General features: G+C 41.5%; 1 protein-coding gene across 1 annotated transcript; it reads right to left on the reverse strand.

Annotated features, from left to right (window-relative positions):
* Window positions 1-1,911: 1,911 nt before the first annotated feature.
* Window positions 1,912-22,775, reverse strand: FUCA2 (fucosidase, alpha-L- 2, plasma). The gene is made up of 7 exons (XM_010851466.1): window positions 22,392-22,775; window positions 15,548-15,735; window positions 10,434-10,773; window positions 8,642-8,852; window positions 8,252-8,442; window positions 5,563-5,671; window positions 1,912-3,425 (listed from the first exon to the last, which is right to left on the reverse strand). The coding sequence occupies exons 1-7, from the start codon at window positions 22,607-22,609 to the stop codon at window positions 3,285-3,287; spliced, it is 1,398 nt and encodes a 465-aa protein (XP_010849768.1). The 5' UTR covers window positions 22,610-22,775; the 3' UTR covers window positions 1,912-3,284.
* Window positions 22,776-23,650: the final 875 nt, after the last annotated feature.

The raw sequence follows: 23,650 nt of genomic DNA on the forward strand, positions 1-23,650 counted from the left end.
GCCCAGGCGTCAATTAGTATTCTTTTCCAAGAAAATGGAGAGCATCCGTTACTCTAGTGAGTTGGTTAAATGGAGATTACTTAAAACAATTATACTTTCTCCTTCAAACTTGTATAAATATGTTTGTTACTGTGTATATATAAAAATTCGATATGAACAATTGTTTGTTTGCAAGTTAGGAAGGTTTTTATCTGACCCAGTCTTTTACCTACAAAATAAAAAATGAACAGCAAGCAAAATATGTGTCTTGTTTTCTGTTGCCCTAATCCACATTTATTTGATTAGTCTGAATTTTTAAAGTAATTGTGTTGTTTCAATATGGCACTCATAAGAAAATAAGATAAAATTTTATTAAAGTGATATCAAGTCTAACAATCTAGTTTTGCTTGCCTTCAATATTTCTCTCATTATTAAAGAAAAATCCATTGTTACTGAAATTTAAAACAAGTCAATTTTTTGCCTATATAATAACTCTGGGAAAAGAATCAGTTGTGGGGGATAAGAACTGTTGGCCGAGTGTATGCTCCTCGGTTCTGTCTCGTCACAACAAAGATTTGGAGTGATGGATATTAAAGCCCTCAGCGTGTCACAGCTCTCGGGTCTTGGATAGACCATGTTATAGCTCTCAGGTCTCGAACGGACCATGTTATAGTTCTTAGACAAATCAGTGCTACAGCTCCATGTTACAGTTCTATTTTATTTAGATAATAGCAGGAAAATCCATCTTTGAGGCATGAGGGCATGTCGACCCAAAGACGTGAAGAGAAGCGCACCCCAGCATGCAGGATTGAGAGAGAGACCCCCAGCCCTTTGGCTCCTCTTTTTATATGTTTTTTTCTCCCCCTGGGCCTGCCCTATGCAAATTGGGCTAGCCAGGAGTGTTGTTTGTTCTACCTGAGGTCCTCACTCTGATCCTTGGACCTTCCTTTATTCTATTTTCACGGGCTTTTCTCTTTCTTGTCTTTTAGCCACCACCATTCTGGACTCCTGTTTCCTATTCTAACTACCTAATAGAACTATTGGCTTAAACTAAGTAATGAGAGATCTGATTTTTAATTAGCCTTACTATAATTCTTGCCCTTCATACCAATGATAATACTAAGAATTTAATGGACTGTTTTAAAATCCTTGTTACAAGTCCCACTTACAGTATACTTCACATATAAGCAAGATATACGTTAAATTTGATGTCTCATTCTGTTCCATATATAATATATGGTTATTAGCAAAGCTTTTTAACAGCACCTCTGAATGCTGATCTGTATTTTATCATTCAGCTTACTCATAGCTACCCATTAACTAAACCCTATATCTAATTATAATTTACTTGCTACTGCTGCTGCCAAGTCGCTTCAGTCGTGTCCAACTCTGTGCGACCCCATGGACTGCAGCCTACCAGGCTTCTCCATCCCTGGGATTCTCCAGGCAAGAACACTGGAGTGGGTTGCCATATACCTCCATTTTCCCCCTATATTCTCTATTTGTAAAGGTCATTGTGGACAAGGTAGAGATTTAAATGACTGACAGATTTTCATCTCAAAACGAGTTGCTTCAGATGACCTCACTTTTAAGATTCTTCTAACTCAGAGCTTTTTCCCTTTTTTTGTTTTTTCTTAATCTAGTGTTGGGGATCATGTAATTTTGTCCTTACTGGACCTCTAATAAAATGGAAATTGGGATTCAGAACTCTTAAAGTACTTATTCATGTCAATACTTTAGAATGGTTTTAAAATTTTGGTAGTTATAGAAACTTCAGCAATGAATTTTTTTTTAATATTTTCAACTTCAAGATGATTTTAGAAAATAAATATGAATAGTGTTTTACTTCCCTCTCTACTTGAAGTGTCTACAGGGAACAATGAGATATCTGCATTTGATTAACGTAACAAAATGGAGCCTATAGCACTTCAGTTAAATATCTAACTTTGTGGAACATCTTTTATTAAGGGAAGTGAGTTCTTTAATCAGTGTTTCTTTAAATTTACATCAGTATCAGTATTTTGCGTCATTCTTAGGGAAAATCTGAATACACAATAATTTTCAGAAAGGTTTTCAACTTCAAATTGCTTAAAGGCAAATAAATACAGGGGAAAAAAACTCATTTAAATTGGACCTCAAATTAGCCCACCTACAAAATAAGCCCACACCTCCAATCCTATACCCTCACCTGCCTCCACCCAAAAAAACCCCTGGAAGAATAAATACTAAAATATTAATAATGGTGACCTTAGTGATTTTGTCTTTAGGCATTTCTGTATATTTTTAAATATCTATAGTAAATATATCAGTTTTATTACCATGAAGGAAAAAGACAAAAATTTTTTTATAAAAAGACAGTTACTGTAAGCATAAGCATTAAGTCCAGTTTATTACATACCTATGACCCTGTGTTAGTCTTTGTTGTTGTTGTTTAGCCACTAAGTTGTGTCTGACTCTTTTGCAACTCCATGGGCCGTAGCCTGCCAGGCTCCTCTGTCCATGAAATTTCCCAGGCAAGAATACTGGAGTGGGTAGCCATTCCCTCCCCCAGGGGATCTTCTCAACCTAGGGACTGAACCAGCATCTCCCACTTCGGCAGGTGGATTCTTCACCACTGAGCCACCTGGGACGCCCTTATTAGTCTGCTAGAGTTGTCATAAATACCACAGACAGGGTGCTTGAACCACAGTAACTTATTTTCTCACAGTTCTGCAGGCTGAAAGCCCAAGGTTTCAGCAGGTTTGGTTTCTCTTAAGGTCTCTCCTTGGCTTGCAGTTGGCCGCCTTCCCACAGTGTCCTTAAATGGTCTTTCCTCTGTGTGCTTCCATCCGTGTTCTTCCTCTTCTTATGACTCCAGTCATATTAGATTAAGGTCCCACCCTGATGACTTCATTTAACCTTAGTTACTTCTTTAACATCTCCAAATCCCATCCTTCTCCAGGGGATCTTCCCAGCTCGGGGATCAAACTCATGTCCCGTGCATTTCAGGTGGATTCTTTACCGCTGAGCCACCAGGGAAGCCCCATTGAGGCTTAGAGTTTCAAAATGTGAATTTGGCATTAGACATGATTCAGTCCTTACCACCACCAATTTCTCACTACAACAAAGATCCCCACCTCTGATTCACACATGGGAATAAATTCAGTGTGAAGAGACATAGCAGAGTGCATTGGACAGTTAAAAGTTATGTGGGTAATTTAGGAAATTCTTGGCCAATTTTACATTTGCTTTCTCCTTGTGCTATAATTACAGAAACTTGATATACATTCCAGTCTTAGATATAAGACTAAGCACTCTACTGCAGATCAGGTCACATTAGTTAGTGCTAGAGCCCAGCCCCACTGGCAGGGCATCTGATGAATGGTTAGCTGAGGCAGGTCTACCTTAATGCCATTTTCCTTCAAAGGTGTCCAGTGAAGGGGCTGTCCATGTCCCAGGAGTTTAACCTGAAATTTAAAACATACACATAAATGTCTCCATATATGTCTCTGACTTCCTCACTGTATTGGGAAGAAGCAGTTGACATTTTTTAAAGAGCAATGTAGACAGGAGATTCATTGTTTTTACTTATGATTTTACTGCTTTAATTTATTTTATTAATTTATAATTTAATTTATTGTTTTACTGCTTTAATTTATGATCCAAATGCATGTATATATCTCTCTTGCTCCTTTCTTACTCTTGAAAGTGTGCAGGATTTGAGGAAGAATCATATAGACTGAATAGTGTCAGAGGAGAGAAAATGACTCTTGAACCAATGTGCACAACTAAGGCCTGCCTGGCTGTGACACAGGATGTTCAAGGAGAGGCTCACCTCCCTTATCCAGCCACCCTCCCTCCCCAGACGGCCCAGTGACCTCCACTCATCAGTAGTACATACGTGCGATCTATTATTACTGTAACTGTTCTATATCCTTAGTCTTACACAAAATGAATTTAAGTAAGTAGTTTTCTATATATTTGTGGTTATTTTGAACCAGAAAACTTTGTTTACCGTGTAGAATAATACAAAAACAAAACCCGCGGACTTTCAAATAACAGTATTAAGAGTGGCCAAAGCTTCCCTGGTGGCTCAGCAGTAAAGAATGTGCCTGCAGTACAGGAGAAGCTGGTTTGATCTCTGGGTTGGAAAGATCCCTTGGAGAAGGAAATGGCAACCCACTCCAGTATTTTGCCTGGAAAATCCCATGGAGAAGGAAATGGCAACCCACTCCAGTATTTTGCCTGGAAAATCCCATGGACAGAGGAACCTGGTGGGCTACAGTCTGTGGGGTTGCAAAAGAGACGGACATGACTGAGCGACTCAACAACAACAAAGAGAACGTAGATAAAATAAGAAGGTAATGTTATGCCCAGGCCTCTAAGCTGCAGTTAAACAAAAGATTTGAAAAAAAAAAAAAAAACAGATTTGAACTCTTTGTTTCCTTTTCTGCCAGATCAGCCACAAGTGTTAGAAATGAAACATGGAAAAATGGTTTAAGGAGAAGAATTTGGACAATTCATCTCCCAGAAAACTTTTATTTTCTTACAAATAAGTTATAAAATATATTAAAATGAACTCATTGCCAGAGCTGATGGCCACAACTGTTAGATTAACCTTTTGTTATTATTGTTTAGTCGCTTAGTCCTGTCTGACTCTTTGCAACCTCATGGATTGTAGCCCACCAGGCTCCTCTGTCCATGGAATTTCCTAGGCAAAAAATACTGGAGTGCGTTGCCGTTTCCTCCTCCAAAGGCTATTCCCAACCCAGGAGTCAAACTCTCAGTTGAACCCACATCTCTTGCATGGCAGGCAGATTCTTTACTGCTGAGCCAGCAGGGAAGGTTAACCTTTAACCTCCAAGTTTTTTAAGAACTTAAAATAGTAGGGCCATGACATCTTACATTTATTCAGATGTGTTCTGGGGTGAGATGTCAGAGGAAGAATCTGAACTCCAGTCATGAAAAAAATCATTTTTGGATGCATGCAGTGAGAGTCCCTTGGACTGCAAGGAGATCCAACCAGTCCATTCTGAAGGAGATAAGCCCTGGGTGTTCTTTGGAAGGAATGATGCTAAAGCTGAAGCTCCAATACTTTGGCCACCTCATGCGAAGAGTTGACTCATTGAAAAAGACTCATGCTGGGAGGGATGGGGGCAGGAGGAGAAGGGGATGACAGAGGATGAGATGGCTGGATGGCATCACCGACTCGATGGACGTGAGTCTGAGTGAACTCCAGGAGTTGGTGATGGACAGGGAGGCCTGGCGTGCTGCGATTCATGGGGTCGCAAAGAGTCGGACACGACTGAGTGACTGAACTGAGCTGAACTGAATCTGAACAACACAGCATGACTGTGGATAAGATATTTTGATAAGCATGGAGATGATGTAACTGTTTTATAGGCTTGGTTTTCTGGGGAATGAAACAAAATTTTCAACAGCTTTTACCAAACATTGCCATTGATAAAGCTCATTTTAAAATTACTATCATGAGACGTAAATGGAATACATATATGGCTCACCTTGAAGTTAAAAGTTAATGTCTTCCTCAGGGTGTTAAAGTCAGCAATTTAAAGGAACAATAAAGACAAAATTCCCTCTTACCTTTGTTGCCCCCAGAGTAGCTTTGGGCTGAGCAAGAAAGAGCTGTCCTGATATGGGCCATTTGAGAAACATGGCATAGACCAACTTATCTTTAGGTTTGGATGTGTACCTGGTTAAGAAAAAAAAATGCATAGTAATATTTTTCATTATTTATGGGTCAGGTTCAGAATTATCTTCCAGAGATACCTCCAGTTAGTAAATATTTACCCATGTTTTCTTTAATAGAGGGAAGAAAAAATAGCCCCATGGTAGCAATAAAAAGCACCCCAAAGGATTCTGACCGCAATCCCAGAGTAGTGTGTGGTATGGGGGAGAAGTTCCCGCATCACCAGGCAGTTCTCAGGCACCAGCTAGGCGTCCTATAGTTCGACTCCATTCTGACACCATCTACCCAGAGGCAGTGTCACATTCCAAAGGGTCAGGGTTTATTCCTACCAGACTGCCCCCTCCCCAAATTTAGATAGCAGTCACGTGTCCAGATTGTCATGTGGGCTTCTGACCCACAGGCTATAGACTGGAGGTTCCTACAACCCCTCCTTGAGTTCAGCTAATTTGCTAGAGCAGCTCTCAGAATTCTACTTCCTGGATTACAGGTCTATTATAAAAGGATGTATCTCAGGAACAGCCAGATGGAAAAGACGCACAGGACAAGGTATGTGGGGAGGGGCAGGGGGCTTCCACACCCTCCCCAGGTGCCCTGTTCTCCCAACACTGCCACCAATCCAGAAGCTCTCTGAACCCCATTCTTTAGGTTTTTTATGGTGGCCTCATTAATCACTATTGATTAAATCACTGGCCATGAATGATTGTTTCAACCTCCACTCTCTCTAAAGAGCCATTTGGAAGCTGAAGTGAACTGAAATACAAGAGGAAGGACTTAGTGGGATGATTCAGACTGAGATCATGAAAGGAGTACAAATACTGAAAATGCGAGGTCTAAGGTACGACCAAAAGAAGGGGACAGGATCCCTAGAAAGAAGGAACTACAAGAACTGCATGCCTGCTAAGTCGCTTCAGTCGTGTCCAGCTCTGTGCAACCCTATGGACTATAGCTTGCCAGGCTCCTCTGTCCATGGGATGGTCCAAGCAAGAATACTGGAGTGGGTTGCCATACCCTCCCCTAGGGGATCTTCCCAACCCAGGGATCGAACCTGCATCTCTTAAGTCTCCTGCATGGCAGGTGAGTTCTTTACCACTAGCATCACTCGGGAAGCCCAAGAACTGAGGGGCCAGCAAATTAGAAGAGCTGTGAATATACACAGTCAGAATTATATGAAGAGTAGTTCTGGCAACCCACTCCAGTATTCTTGTCTGGAGAATCCTATGGACAGAGGAGCCTGGTGGGCTAAGTCCATGGGGTTGCAAAGAGTTGGACACAACTGAGCAACTAACATTAACTTCTGGGGACAGCAACAGTGAGCCAGGGCTTAAACTCAAAGGATTTCAAAGATGGCCTTGGGAGTCTTAGATAGCCATCTAAAGATGCAGCAAGGAGGGGAAACACACACGAACCTGTGGGGAGAGAGCTCCACTGATGAGGCAGGGAGAGTGGCCACCTGGGCTCAGTGCAGTGGAGCCAGGCAACAGCCTTATAGGGAGTGTTAAGTAGTTTGACTTTTATCTTTACTTATTGAAAGAAAACTTAATGGAATAATGCTTAATAATTGTCAAGTTCCAGATCAGACACCCTCATAGTCAAATATAAACACAGAAGCAAATTCTAAAACCAAATTTAAAACTAGCTTCTATAAAATGAAAGATTGGTGCTGAGTTCTCATTATGGCTTCTCCCAGATCCAGTATTCTAAAATTTTACAGTCAGCTGCTTCTGTGTAGACTGCCTTGCTTTATTTTCTTCGGTGAATTGACAATTGAAGTCATAAATTCAAAGAAGAGTATTTAGTCTAATCTTTGGTATATGCTTGACCAGGCTGTACTCGCTTTGGTGGTAACACAAGTGAACTTTAGAGCTTCACCAATACTGTGCTGTGCTTAATTGCTCAATTGTGTCCGGCTCTTTGTGACCCCATGGACTGCAGCCTGCCAGGCTCCTCTGTCCATGGGATTCTCCAGGCAAGAATACTGGAGTGGGTTGCCAAGCCCTCCTCCAGGGGATCTTCCCAACCCAGGGATCAAACTCAGGTCTCCTGAATTGCAGGGGAATTCTTTAGTCTGAGCCACCAGGGAGAACTACTCTTATTTGCGTATGTTAAGATCCTACATCAGAAACCACCATATGCTTTTACAGGAGATACTAGTTAAAATTTAGCCAGTTGAGACAATTAATTTTAAAGAAAGTTCAGGTTTAGATTTATTAGAATATATTTTTCCTGCCCTATGGCACCTCCTGCTAATTTGATGAGATGTAACACCTGCAAAAGTTAGAATTTACCTGACTAAACCAAAAGTCTCTTTTGGATTAACCACTCAGCACTTTTTTTTTTTTTTTCATTTTTCTAAATTACCTACAATTTTGTAAGAAATTTTATTTCTCCCTAAAATTTATCCACTGTTAGAAGGAATCTAGCAATTATTTCAGCTCAACTTGATAAATAATTAAGTGTTTACGCTGATTTTAAGTAAATAAAATATTTTGTATAGGTGGGCATTCATCCAATTTCCTCTTTATTATACTGTTCTCTTTATCTCTGAGAAATGTTAAATGCCTTCTTCTACCAAATAGTACTTACCATACGTCTGGGGTGACAGTATCATTCTGGGATCTCCAAGCATAGGTTTCATAGATGGCTTCTCCATTGACTTTTAGCCAGATTCCCATTTGCTTCAATCGCTCCTTAAAAATTGCAGAAATGGTGCCATCTTGTGTGGGTCCAATATTCATCAAGAGATTTCCTCCACATGAAACTGTTTGTACAAGTTGCTTAAAAATTAAGAATATAGTTCTTAGAGGAAGAAAACAATTCCATCATTAATCACTATCTAAGAGAATACACATAGAAAAAAAAGAGTCATGTCCTGTGTTTACAGGCCGTTGAGTCATACAGCTTAGAAAACACAATTCTTACACGTGTACACTATTATGAATATTACTGTAATGGTCATTAGACATTTTACTGTACCTTCACCAATTCTTCAATTGTGAGATAGTCAGCGATTCCAGCATTCCTCCTGTAGCCCCAGGAAAACTTGTCTATTGTCATGCAGTTTTCCCATTTATGTGGCAAAAGATGTCCTGGGTTATAACGGTCACTACACGTATAGTAGCCACCATGCTTACAAATGCTACCAGCTCCCCAACGGTCATTGGTGACCACTGTGTCCCGAACTGGGCTGAAATGAAAAGGATGATAAAAAAAATTTACACAAAAGCAACGTCACTGAAAAGAGGTCTGACTGAAATCCACTCTTAGAAAATAACCATAGTCGAATATAATACAAACCCCATGATTTTGAAGTAAGCTAGACCTGAGGAAGTTGTAGTCCTAGCCTGTTACTTGCTAAGCTCCGTGTCCTAGAGCAAATTACCTAATTCCTCTGAATAATCAATTTCTTCACCTGTTATTAGAACAGAACTTGGGCTTCCCTGGTGGTTCAGACAGTAAGGAATCCTCCTGCCACCGCAGGAGACACAGGTTCCATCCCTGGGTTGGGAAGATCCCCTAGAAGAGGGAATGGCTACCCACTCCAGTATTCTTGCCTGGAGATTCCCAAGGACAGAGGAGCCTGGTGGGCTACAGTCCATGGGGTCACAAAGAGTCAGACAGGACTAAGCGACTGACGCAATCTATGTAAAACACCTATGTATGCCCAGCACACGCAGCATTTCAAAGAGTCTTACTATTATTTAAACGTTCTCCCCTAGTCTCTTTCTCTTATAATTGTGCCTAATATTGAAAGATCTCAGCAAAGCTGACTGTTATGGATGGAATTCCCTGTGGCATAAAATATTCCCACAACATTATTCATCATAGCAGGTGGTACCTCCTGCACTTCTCCATTTAGACGGGATTGTTTTGGTTCACAAACTGAAGTGGAGGACTCCCAGTATGTCCTTTTGGAAAGGAGTACCTAGAGAAACTGCAGTTATGTACCAAGAGCTCTCCAGAGGATTTGTCTGTGCATCCTCTGTGGGCCCAGAGAACACTAGCAGGACTCTCCCTAACTTCACAGCACAATACCAAGTACCTTCGAGATACAGATAGCAATTTGGTCCATATAGTGTGAGCCTTATAGAGGAGCTTAGTCAGAACTCCCTGTTCTAATGGGGCAGCCTGGAACATGCTAGAAAACAAAAGGAAAGAACAGGAAGAGGTGAAATGCTGACGATGAAGGAAAAGAGGAGACAGACAAGGGTGACATCCAAGCAGCAAAGATTATCAAAGGAAAGAGGATGTGAAGAAGCAATGAGAGGAACTGAAAAGCACAGCATGAGAAACAGTGATGGATAAACAGCATTGCCCAGAGAGGTGATGAAAATGGGGGACCTACAAAATTAGTCTTCAGAATTCTTGATGCTGTAATTTTTTTTTTTTAGTATCAATTCAAAATCAGACTGTTGAGCTATATTTGACTCCTGATTTGTAACTCAGGGCTTCCCAGGTGGCTCAATGGTAAAGAATCCACTTGCCAGTGCAGGCGACACGGGTTCAATTCCTGGATCAGGAAGATCCCCTGGAGAAGGAAATGGCAACCCACTCCAGTATTCTTGCTAACTAATTCTTGTTAAGAATATTCCAGTGTTCTTGTAACTCTTGATATTTTGAGTAAATATTGATATATCTAATATGCATTATTTATAATGATTTTCTCCCCATGTCACAAATAAGCCTGAAGGGGAATATTTCAAGAAGCAAGAACTAATGTTATACAGGTATTAGGAATGTCACGACAGAAGTCTAGTAGCACACACACCTCTCATTGTACAACCAGGCTAGGAAGTCTAAGCTTTTCCAGTAGGTATCTGGGGCCCCTCCATCGCCATCTGCCCATAGCACCTCTGGCTGATACTTGTTCACTAACTCGTAGAGCTCAGGCAGCATCTTAGACACTGGATATTGTCGTTTCTGGAACAAGCTGGATTCATCCTCAAGGAAGAGCGGATGAAACCACTCAAAAAGGGAGTAGTACAGCCCGAAGCGCAGGTCAGTCCTGTTCCTAACCGCAACTGCAAGTTCCTTGATGATATCCCTCTTCGGCCCCACGTCTACTGCGTTCCAGTTCCACGAGTACTCTGAGCCCCACAAGGTGAAGCCTGAAACATTATATTAAAAGCCTCTGTAAGCATATCAACTCTGTTCTAGTAAATGTGCACCCATACCAACACCAAGTTATAAAGGCAGTACACGTGACATATAAATCAGTTTCTACGAACATGTTTTATGACCATTTTTTTCCTTAGTATATATTTTGCTTTCATGCAAGAAACAAATGAGAATTTAAAACATATTTTTATGTATATATTTGGCTGCACAGGGCCTTAGTCGCGGCATGCAGGAATGCTTAGTTGCAGCGTGCAAACTCTTAGTTATGGCATGTGGGCTCTAGTTCCCTGACCAGGGATCAAACCTGGTTTCCCTGCATTGAGAGCACTGAGTGTTAGCCACCAGGGAGGTAACTAACAAATGAGAATTTAAACAAAGTAGAACCAAGATTTTTTAAAGTACTTCTCAGGGTACTCCACTGTTGTTGTTGTTCAGTGGCTACATCGTGTCCAACTCTTTGTGACCCCCACGGACTACCGGATGAGAACTTCCATTATCTCCCGAAGTTTGCTCAGATTTGTGTCCATTAAATCAGTGATGTTATCTAGCCATCTCATCCTCTGTCATCCCCTTCTCCTTTTGCTTTCAATCTTTTCCAGCATCACAGTCTTTTCCAATCAGTCAGCTCTTCACATCAGGTGGTCAGAATACTGGAGCTTCAGCATCAGTCCTTCCAATGAATATTCAGGACTGATTTCCTTTAGGATTGACTGGTTTGATCTCCTTGCAGTTCAAGGGACTCTCAAGAGTCTTCTACAGCACAACAATTTGAAAGCATCAATTCTTCGGCGCTCAGTCTTCTTTATGGTCCAACTCTCACATCCATACATGACTACTGGAAAAACCATAGCTTTTGGAGTGGGTTGCCAGTGATTTTGGAGCCCAAGAAAATAAGGTCTGTATAGTCTGACCTTTCTCCCTCTTAGATGATAAGCTCCTGGAGGGACAGTGTCATGTCTGCAGTGTTCCCTGTATATCCTCAGCCAATGTCTAGCACAGGGTCTAGTACAAAATCACAATCAACATTAGCAGATCATAGCTGAGATGGGAACATCTTCCACATCCACCATTCTAACAATGACTGTGACCACTTACAGGGAAGAACCATAGATGCACTCCTGCATGATTCCTGTCTTCTAAATCAAAGAGTATATTCCCTGATTTTAGAATTATTTTATTATAGTATGATTCATAGAACACTGATACTCCATGTTCAGGAGTAAATCTCCTTTACCCTCATTATTCATTTAACCCAGGTGGGGGTAAGGTACTCTTCCCCAGTAGTTCTATACTTGAAATGTACCCACCATCTGTAATCTCATCCTACTCTAAAATCATAAGCTTGGATGTTGTGCTTTAAATTACCTAAAAGTGAATTATCTACCAACTAAATGGATAAGAAGAATGCCATTACATAAGCACTGTAAAATAATTTATATTTTAAAAGGAATTTGCATTTAGATTGCTGGCTTTTCTACATGAAAACCATAGAAGCACTATATAAATTGAAATACTTAAGGAATAATATAAAAGCCTCAAAATCTTTGGTTAGGATCTAGGAACATGAATACATTGTTACTGTCCTACTAAAATCTAAAGGAATGTTTGTGAACCAACATACCTAAGGTGTTTGGTGTAACACTTTACTTTTATAAATTAGGACAAGTCCAAGGCAGAAAGTGAAGAAGAACTAAAGAGCCTCTTGATGAATGTGAAAGAGGAGAATGAAAAAGTTGGCTTAAAGCTCAACATTCAGAAAACGAAGATCATGGCATCTGGTCCCATCACTTCATGGCAGACTGATGAGCAAACAGTGGAAATAGTGGCTGACTTTATTTTTCTGGGCTCCAAAATCACTGCAGATGGTGACTGCAGCTATGAAATTAAAAGACACTTACTCCTTGGAAGGAAAGTTATGACCAACCTAGACAGAGTATTAAAAAGCAGAGACATTACTTTGCCAACAAAGGTCCATCTAGTCAAGGCTATGGTTTTTCCAGTGGTCATGTATGGATGCAAGAGTTGAACTATAAAGAAAGCTGAGCACTGAAGAATTGATGCCTTTGAACTGTGGTGTTGGAGAAGACTCTTGAGAATCCCTTGGACTGCAAGGAGATCCAACCAGTCCATCCTAAAGGAGATCAGTCCTGAATTTTCATTGGAAGGACTGATGCTGAAGCTGAAACTCCAATACTTTGGCCACCTGATGCGAAGAGCTGACTCATTTGAAAAGACCCTGATGCTGGGAAAGACTGAAGGCAGGAGGAGAAGGGGATGACAGAGGATGAGATGGTTGGATGGCATCACCGACTCGATGGACATAGGTTTGGGTGAACTCCGGGAGTTGGTGATGGACAGGGAGGCCTGGCATGCTGTGGTTCATGGGGTCGCAAAAGAGTCAGACATGACTGAGCGACTGAACTGAACTGAACTGAAGATGGACACACTCTTTGGATTCATTTTGAAGAAACTTTTAAAAGAGCTCACACCGGTTCTAAAGATGTTTGCAGTAAGCTTCAAAGCACTGTCAGTGATATTTAAAGTCTTATTCCTTATGTCTTAACTTGGCAGGCCCTAATGTCTGGCGGTGCTAAAACCACTTTGGGTCTTCGGTTCAGTAGCACCACCAGAAGCTCACACAGTGGTCTTCCAGCCTAACTGGGCTCAGCAGGGTCTCTTCTATAGGCATGAAAACTTCCAACAATATGGTCCTAGAAAGTGTATAAATGTGGGCTACATCATTTGTCCTCACAGCATGATTAAGAGTTGTTTTGCTATGTTTTTAAATAAGCTAAGTAATACTTTGTACCATACAGCCTGGAGAAGTTCTAGACATCAGGAAATCAACATGTCCTAAGTATCCATCTCAACCTGCAGGAAAAAAATCATTAAGCCACTGGACTGTGGCCAAAAGGAAAAATATCCTGATTCCTTATTTTGAGTTTCCATTCTTCCCTCGTAATCCCCCACGCACCGCTGCAGAAGACAGTGAGACAATTTTTTTTATTCCAATGCAAACAAATCCTCTAATTATTTATCTTTGATTGCACTGGGTCTTTGTTGCTATGTACGGGCCTTTCTCTAGTTGCGGCTGGTAGGGGCTGCTCTCTAGTCGTGGTACTCAGGCTTCTCATTGACGTGACTTCTCTTGTTGTGGAGCTCGAGCTCTAGGGCACATGGGCTTCAGGAGTTGCAGCTTGAGGGCTCTAAACTCTGGCTTAGTTGCCCCGAGGCATGTGGGACCTTCCCGGACCAAGGATTGAACCTGCATCCCCTGCATTGGCAGACAGATTGTTAACCACTGGACCATCAGAGAGGTCCAGATTATCTAATTATTAACATGCTGTTGGAAGAATAATAATGTGCTGATGTTTCCTTGATCTTGTAGATACAGGAATGATAATGGGTAGATTCTATCCTATTAATGTAAGATCACTTTAATGGTTCATTTTATGTATTAACTTGCCTGGGCCACAGGGTGCCCAGAAATTTGGTTAAACATCATTCAGGATATGTTCCTGAAGGTGTTTCTACAGGAAATTAACATATGAATAGTTAGACTGAGTAAAGCAGATTGCCCACCCGAAGTGGTGGGCCTCATCCAATCCATTGAAGGCCTAAATAGAATAAAAGGCTGGTTAAGAAAGAATTCTTCAGACTTTCCTGGTGGTCCAGTGGTTAAGACTCCCCACTTCCCACATGCAGGGGGCATGGGTTCAATCCCTGGTCAAGGAACTAAGATCCTGTATGGCGTGCATTGTAGCCAAAAAGAAAGAAAGAAAAAAAAAGCAGGAAAGTTTAAGGAGTCGTGTTTTTTGTTTTTTTAATTAAAAAGAAAAATTGTTTTCTCTGTATGTCTTTGAGCTGAGACATTAGTCTTCTCCTGCCTTTTAACTTAGATTTGGACAGGTACTTATATTATCCGCTCTCCTGTTCCTGATGCCTTTGGGCTCATACTGGAACTATATAATTGGCTATCTTGGGTCTGGACTTCTCAGCCTCCATAGTTGCATGAGCCAGTTTCTTATGATAAATCTATACATATTATACTTCCTGTATAATAGCTCTATTTCCTATATAATACTTATACTTCCTCTATAATAGCTCTATCTTCCTGTTAGCTCTATTTCTCTGGAGAACTGTAATTCAACCACTCTATTTCTTTTTAGATATTCTTCCACCATCTCTGATATTTCTGGGCATCATTACAGCCTTGCAGTCCTGTTCCTTTCAGGTGGCCCGTGTCATTTTCATCAATAACAGACTTTCCTCAACTGAGTCATATAAGAGTTGACCAAAAGCACCACCTTGTATGTTGGTCATGATGTAAGACAATAGCAAATAATCCCCAGGGTACCTTCCCAGAATGCATTACAGAGGTGAGAAGAAAACGGAAAGAATGCAATTCAGTTGTAAACTTTGACCTGCAAACCACATTCCCCTTCAAAGGGCTTTAATCAAATCTTGCGTTACTTGGAAATTGTTAAATATGCATATAATAAAATGCGATCAGTTTCCATTTTTTTCTATATGTGGAGATTATGATCTTTCAGCATACTTAATGCTTTTTTTCTTTTTCTTAATGCTTCTTAATTGGGGCAACATGTGATCTCTTAAATTACAAGCAAACGTCAGTAGCCACTTAGGATTGCTCCTAAGAGAAAACTGTTTTCATGTGGATGACCTTGCTTTAGTTTCTTCTCCCAAAAGAACTACTTCACATTCTAACCACTGTCAGTGTTTGCAGATGTTGTTCTTACTCACCTTCATGATGTTTGGAAGTTAAGACAACGTATTTGGCACCAGAAGCCTGTAAAATATCTGCCCACTGGTTTGCATCAAAAAATTTTGCTGTAAATAGTGGTCCAAAATCTTCATATGTGAAATCAGGAGGGTAATTATTTTTCATAAAGTCCACATAAGCTGGTATCTTTTCCTTTTGCCAGTACCACCTAGGGGGATGAAGGAAACAGCATATAAGTAGCATACACATGAACACTTGAAATATAGGTATCCCTCAGTATTCATAGAGAATGAGTCCCATGTTTCTCAGCAGATACTAAAATCTGTGAGTACTCAAGTCCCTTACATCAAATGGCATACTACAGCCTGCCCTCCAGATCTGCAGTTTGGGCATCTGCAGATTCAAGCAAACGTAGATGAAAATTTCTATCTGAGGTTGGTTAAATCCAGAGATGCAAATCCCTTGAATATGGAGGGCCAATTATGTATTTATTGAAAAAAAAAATACACCTAAAAGAAGACCAAACTTGTGCTATTCAAGGGTCAACTATAACTCCCTTTATTAAAATTCTCCCTTATTCAGATGTTACTAAGATTCCCTTCCTAACTTCCCCATTGAGTCTGACTTCACTTAAGGAAAGCTTACAAAACTTCCATAGTCTTCCATCTATCCCTCTGTGAACTCTACTCAGCTTATCAACCAGAACATTCTAAACAAACAAGTCACCCATTTGCTTTTAATTCTTCACTTTTAGATTGCAACATGGAGTATACATAATTAGTCCTTTGTAACATAAATGATGAAGTCTTCAAAAGAAGACAAAGTGCATAAAATATAACATAAATGTATTATATTCACTAGCAGGGAACAAGTTGGGGAGGAAATGACAGTAAAATCAAGAAGATGCTGTTATTTTAATATACTGACTCAGTCTTCAAGGATTACTGGTTATATGCACTTATTCTGAGCAGTGGGGCCTCAACTGCCTAAGCAGAGCTTCAGAAGGAAAACAACATTGAAAACACAACTTAAAAAAAGAAAACTATTTATTTATTTATTTTGCTGCCCTGGATGTTAGTCACAGCATGCAGGATCTTTAGTTGTGGCATGCGAACTCTTAGTTGCAGCATGTGGGATCTAGTTCCCTGACCAGCGATGGAACCCGGGCCCCCTGCACCAGGAGTGCGGAGTCTTCACCATTGGACCACCAGGGAAATCCTCAAAGCATAATTTTTAGATAAATATTTTATATAAACATGGCAGTAAGCTCATGGTCATGAAATAGATGCAAGTCCCCCCTCTGACCCATCTTTTATTCTTCCTTTCACTACTCCTTTCATAAGAGTGTTTTTACTGGATGAACAAATTCATAATCAGCACTAGATCTCCAAAGATGACCAGGAGGTTCTTTCTGCTGAGAAGGCTTTGCTGAAGGACACACTGTGTCACAGGCACTATTCTTTACCTGCCCAAGAGTCAGATACATACTTTCCCAGCTTCCATCACAGCTACCACATGGACACCTGACCCATGCTGGCCAGTAGAACTGGAGGGGAAGCCAACTTGGGAGATTCTAGGAATGGTCTCCTTTCTAGTAGAAGGAGATACAATCTGCCTTTGGACAAGGCTGTGTGATGTGATGCCTGGCCACCATCATGTCACCATGACAGGACAAGTCAACAGGCTGAGGATGACAAAGAGCCCAGGACTTTGATTTCATCACTGAGCCAAGTACTTCTAAATTTCTTATTATGTATAGTAATAAGCTCCTATTATTATATCTTTTATTTGAGTTTTCTGTACCTTCAAGTGAAAGTATCCTAATTGATCCATGATGCATTTTTATCTTTTAAATGGAACTGCAAAAGAGAAACTGGGAGAGTCAGAAAGTTAAAAGATAAGACATTTCTATTTTTTTCCTAGCACATCTAATTTGAACCTGCATTCTCTATTATAGTCTAGAGTCACTTCTCAAATTTCATAGTAACAGAGATGAGAAGAAGCACTTACAGTAAACAGCCCACCATTTATATTTGTTTTTGAGCTGCCTAGTCAAATATACTCATCTCTGCTGTTGACTGCCCCAGGTCAAATCAAGTGAGATCAGAGATTTAGAGGAGATAAAAAGGGAAACTATAGATAATTAAGAATCTTCTATAGGGTTATTGCACTTCCAGACCATCAAAAATATACTCTGTTTTGTATGAGAATTATCTTTATTGTTCCAGGTCAAAATAAACAACTTTGTGTTTATTTGTAGAAAACAAGAAGTTAACCATTACAAAGAATAAGATGACTCAAAACTAGGTGTTTTGTGCAGAGCACTAGTTTCAACTAACAAACATCAAATCCTCTCCTAGCATCAAATGTATACTTACCTAATCTTCCCAGGTGAACAAAGGTGCTAATGGTTAACAGAACCTGCTTGCCAATGCAGGAGGCATAAGAGACACGGGTTCAATCCCTGGCTTGGGAAGATGCCCTAGAGGACGGCATGGCAACCCACTCCAGTATTCTTGCCTGGAGAATCCCATGAAAACAGAGGAGACTGGTGGGTCCATGGGGTCACAAAGAGTCAGACATGACTGAGTGAGCACACACAATAAAAGATGAAGAAATCTGTTAATTTATGTACCTTGCTGTTAGGGAATGTTTAACAGTAGGATTCCTGTGTACTGTTTCCTGTCTCTCCTGAGCCCTCTGTTCCTTATCAGTTCCTGGTAACAGGAACGAGCTGAGCGGCATGCTGCTCCCAGGACTGAGGTCATGAGATGGAATGCATGCATAGGATTTCCTTCATTAGCTTTTCCATATGGTAAAAGTGATTATTTACGACCCTCTTTCTTTGATATGGATTGTCTTCTGGTTTTATGACCTCTATTACTCCTTGTTTCCTTGGTAACTTGTAAAGTCTGGTCTTTTGATCTTTATCTGAAGAAGCTACCTTTTAAAACAGTATATATACTCACACAGAGTTCAATAAAGCACCCTTTTTCCACCAGAGACTTGGGTCCCCGTGTCCTTTTCTTCTCTCTCTGTCTCTTTCTCTATCTCTCTTTCTGGCTGATTCTCTGGAGCATGGAAGCCTGCCGAGCTCACTTTCCTGCCCGGGCTTTCAAGACCTCTTCGAGAGGGCGCCCTGTGCCTACGTAAGTGGTACAAGCCCTGTCCTAGGTCTTTATTGGTTCTCTGTGTAACCCAGGGAGTATTAGCCTCTTTCCTTCTTTCACTTTCTTATCGTCGACTCCAGACCACCAGGTTCCAGTCCATTAAAGGACCGCAACACCTTGCTAATCGAAACGTTTCAAAAATAAATTCAAAATGCCTCACAGCACAAAGCTTACAAAGAAAGATTTATAATATCCTGAAGCAAATATATTTGGTAATACAGGTTTTGGAAAGAAAGAGTCCCATATTTTACAAGTTGATTTCAAAAGAGCATATGAATAGTACTCCATAGCTTATGCAGTTCTTTTACATCAATTGGCCTAACTGAATAAGAAAAGTTACTGGTTGCAGAAAGTCAGTGTCTTCATAGAAAGTGGTACAGTGTTTATAGTGTAAATGCTTACAGTGTAATACAATATATAATTTATACTCTGTATTGTATCAGCCAACTAAAAATTGTCACTTGCCATCTGATTCTATAAGAATGAAGTCCTTAGCCACTGTAGTTGCTGACTTTCAACACACCCTGAAAGGACAGGGTGGAGATTAGGAAAAACTGTCAGAACAGCTTTTCAGATAGTCAGATATTTTCAGAAGATTTTATGAGCCCAATTTCTTGCATGTTTCTCATAGCTAGAAAAGCACTAAAATCATTAAGGGAGACGTCTGTTCCTGGTGACAAGCAGTGACCTTCTTGTAACTAGCAGTAACCTTCTGTCAAAATGTGTGCTGATTGCATATATCCCCTTTCACCAAAAAACGACATATATACTGACCTCCGGCTTCCCTGGTAGCTCAGCGGTAAGGAAACTTCCTGCAATGCAGGAGATGTGGATTTGATCCCTGGGACGGGAAGATCCCCTAGAGAAGGAAATGGCAACCCATTCTAGTATTCTTGCCTGGGAAATCCCATGGACAGAGGATTCGGGGTCACAAACGTAGGCTACCGTCCAAGGGGTCGCAAAGAGTAGGACACAACTTAGCAACTCAACAACAACACACTGACCTCCACCCTTACCTCTTCAGAACAGTTCCACAGAGCTCTCTAAGAGGCAGTCTCCTAGGTCACAGTCCTCATTTTGCCCCAAATAAAACTTAATTCACAACTCTCACACTGGGTGTTTTTTTTATAGTTGTCATATGGAATATATATTGTATGAATTAAATTTGTTGTACATTATGTATATAGTATAACATAGGTTTAAATATTCATTGTTTATTTTATTATCTTACTTAGGAATATATTATTTATGTGTATATATGTGTATCATGCATACATATATATGTAGTAACATTTCTATCTTGAAGAACTTAACATACCTGAAGTATTTAAGCAAGAAAGATGTGAGACACTTAAAGCTGTAAAGGTATGGCTCTCAAGGTAAAATCTAAAGAGCAATTTTTTGTGCACCACTTTTCACATGTTGTTGCTGTTGTTTAATTGGTAAGTCGTGTCCAAATCTTTCTGAGACCCCATGGACTGTAGCCCACCAAGCTCCTCTGTCCATGGGATTTTCCAGGCAAGAATACTGGAGTGGGTTGCCATTTCCTTCTCCAGGGGATCTTCCTGACCCAGGGATTGAGCCAGTGTCTCCTGCACTGGCAGGGGGATTCTTTATCACTGAGCCACCAGGCAAGCCCACTTTTCACATTTTGTTCAGTCGCTAAGTTGTGTCCAGCTCTTTCCAACCCCATGGACTGCAGCATGCCAGGCTCCCCTGACCTTCGCTATCTCTGAGTTTGTTCAAATCCATGTCCATTCAGTCAGTGATGGTATCTAACAATCTCATCCTTTGCCACCCCCTTTTCCTTTTTCCTTCACTCTTTCCCAGCATCAGGGTCTTTTCCAATGAGTCAGCTCTTCACATTAGGTGGCCAAAGTATTGGAGCTTCAGCCACAGTCCTTCCAATGAATATTCAGGGTTGATTTCCTTTAGGATTGACTGGTTTGATCTCTTGCATCCAAGGGACTCTCAAGAATCTTCTCCAACACCACAGTTCAAAAGCATCAATTCTTCAGCACTCAGCTTTCTTTATGGTCCAACTCTCATATCCATACGTGACTACTGGGAAAACCATAGTTTTGACTAGATGGACCTTTGTTGGTAAACTGATATCTCTTGCTTTTTAATATGCTGTCTAGGTTTATCATAGCTTTCCTTCCAAGGAGCAAGCATCTTTTAATTTCAAGGCAGCAGTCACTGTCCACAGTGATTTTGGAGCCCAAGAAAAGAAAATCTGTCACTGTTTCCATTTCTCCCAATCTATTTGCCAGAAACGGACTAGATGCTATGATCTTAGTTTTTTTAATGTTGAATTTCAACACCTTTTTCACTCTCCTCTTTCACCCTCATCAAGAGGCACTTTAGTTCCTCTTCACTTTCGGCCATTAGAGTGGTATCATCTGCCTATCTGAGATTGATATTTCTCCCAGCAGTCTTAATTCCAGTTTGTGATTCATCCAGTCTGGCATTTCTCATGATGTACTCTGCATATAAGTTAAAAAGCAGGGTGACAACATACAACCTTGTCATACTCCTTTCCCAATTTTAAACCAATCCATTGTTCCATGTCTGGTTCTAACTGTTGCTTCTTGACCTGCATACAGATTTCTCAGGAAGTAGGTAAGGCGGTCTGGTATTCCCATCTCTTTAAGAATTTTCCAGTTTGCTATGAAGCACCCAGTCAAAGGCTTTAGCATAGTCAATGCAGCAGAAGTAGATGTTTTTCTGGAATTTCCTTGCTTTCTCTGAGATCCAGTGGATGTTGGCAATTTGATCTCTGGTTCCTCTGCCTTTTCTAAATCCAACCTGTACATCTGCAAGTTCTTGGTTCAGGTACTGCTGAAATCTAGCTCAAAGGATTTTGAGCATAATCTTGTAGCATGTGAAATGAGCACAATTGTGTGATAGTTTGAACATTCTTTGGCATTGCCCTTCTTTGGGATTGGAATGAAAACTGACATTTTCCAGTCCTGTGGCCACTGCTGAGTTTTTCAAATTTGCTGATTCATTGAGTGCAGCACTTTAACAGCACCATCTTTTATAGGATTAGCTCAGCTGGAATTCCACCACCTCCACTAGCTTTGTTCATAACTTTTCACATAGCGATCTGTTAATAATTGGAGTTTCTTAGGGTTAATATTCTAGAATAATTTTTAAAATTTTTCCTTGGGCTACATGTGGTAACATTTTAAGGTTAAAAAGCCAGTGAATGCCCAAGTGAACAGAAGTCTCACATACCCATGAATTTATGCTTAAACCCTGCTTCGTGGCAGAACAACTGACAATTGACAAGTAGCAGCAGAACAGCAATGGAGCGAGTCTGCAGTTCGAAGGACAAGGACGGTTTAGGCCCAGAGCTTCCTCCTACGACCCCCACACAAGCCCATTACTTTTCTGCTATTTTATTCTGTCGATGGCTGCAGAGTGATAAGAACAACTGAGAAGTACAACTACCAAGAAGCTGAGAAGCCAGAGCCACATCAAGTGTCTGGAAAAATTCAGCGTTCACCCAGCACCAACCACATACCCAGTAAACCATAAACGTAACACCCGGAAATGCAAAGCGCGGCTCCAACAGCAGGAGGTGAAACTAAGAGACAAACAAACCCGCAAAGGCTGGAGGTCTGGGTCCTGGCTGCAGGCCAGTGGGGTGCAAAGCGGGATTAGAGGAGACTGAGGGAGGCGTGCTCACCAGAACCATTCGCTCCCGAAACTGGGCACGGAGAACACGCCCCAGTGGATAAAGATGCCGAACTTGGCCTTGTCGAACCAGGCGGGTAGCTGGCGGGCGTCCAGGGACTCCCAAGTCGGGTCGAAGGGCGCGGGGCCGCCCGCGGAACCCGGCGGCGGCAGCAGAAGCACCAGGATCAGCAGCGGGAGCGCCGGCCCGGGCAGCTTCGGGGGTCGCATAGCCTCGCAGCCCCCGTCCTGGACGCTCTCCCTCGGCCTCCGAAAGCTCGTCCTTCCGCGTCCCCGGCTAAGTAAGAGCCGCCACGGTCACCTGACCAAGCTGCCTTAGAAAAAAGGCACCCTCCCCGCTGGTATGGGAGTGGCCGCAGTTAGGGCCCTGGAACAGAATGACCCCAGGAGGCCTGCAGCACTCTCTTGCATAACTAAGGAGGCCAGTATTACCCCAAAGCCTGCCCTGAGCCTGCTCCTCTCAGCCTCCTAGATTATCCTCTCGAGGGAGAAGAAACTAGTCTGGTTCAGGGACCCGTGGGAGCGCCTCTCCGTTCAAGCTGCAGGACGCTTCCAGAAACCGCCCAGAGAAGGCACGCTACTGAGCAGCCTGGGTGGAATCGTGGACCTGGAGCCCAATACGGACACCGCAGGCGGACCATCCAGCGGGTGGCATGGAAAAACCCAGATCATTCTCAGCCTCTCCCACCCACCAAGGTCCAGGGTGTGTTTGGAACTGTGGTTGTCAGCCTTGGAGTCCCAATTCAGGTTGGAGCTCCAGAATTTGCATATCTAACCAAGTTCTACATGATGCTGGTTTTGCTGGTCTGAACACCAAACTTGGAGAACCACTGCAATTGAAAACAGTGGCCTAAGACAGGTGAAACCAGTGAAATGAATGCTTGAGAAATCTGAAGTCAGAAACCTGGAATGATTAACCAAGGTTAAAAGCGCAATTCAGATGGGCTTCAATCCCAGCCAAAGCTCTGTCGACTAAAAAAGACACACAAGCTAGTTAAGTTTTGTTGTTGTTCAGTCGTTCAGTTCAGTTGCTCAGTTGTGGCTGACTCTTCACAGCCCCTTGGACCACAGCACACCAGGCCTCCCTGTCCATCACCAACTCCCGGAGTCTACTTAAACTCATCTTCATTAAGTTGGTGATGCCATCCAACCATCTCATCCTCTGTCATCCCCTTCTCCTCCTGCCCTCAACCTTTCCTAGCATCAGGGTCTTTTCAAATGAGTCAGCTCTTCGCATCAGGTGGCCAAAGT

This window comes from Bison bison, unplaced genomic scaffold, assembly GCF_000754665.1.
Source record: "Bison bison bison isolate TAMUID 2011002044 unplaced genomic scaffold, Bison_UMD1.0 scf7180017864303, whole genome shotgun sequence".
In the NCBI taxonomy this organism is placed as follows: domain Eukaryota; kingdom Metazoa; phylum Chordata; class Mammalia; order Artiodactyla; family Bovidae; genus Bison; species Bison bison.

Bases quoted from the DNA above. Each gene is read 5' to 3' on its own strand.
- FUCA2 (XM_010851466.1), bottom strand. From the start codon at position 22,609: ATGCGACCCCCGAAGCTGCCCGGGCCGGCGCTCCCGCTGCTGATCCTG. The intron at 10,774-15,547 runs GTGAGTAAGAAC...ATAATGTTTCAG, and splicing joins AACTTCCAAACATCATGAAG to GCTTCACCTTGTGGGGCTCA. The intron at 8,443-8,641 runs GTACAGTAAAAT...TTAATTTTTAAG, and splicing joins CAATTGAAGAATTGGTGAAG to CAACTTGTACAAACAGTTTC.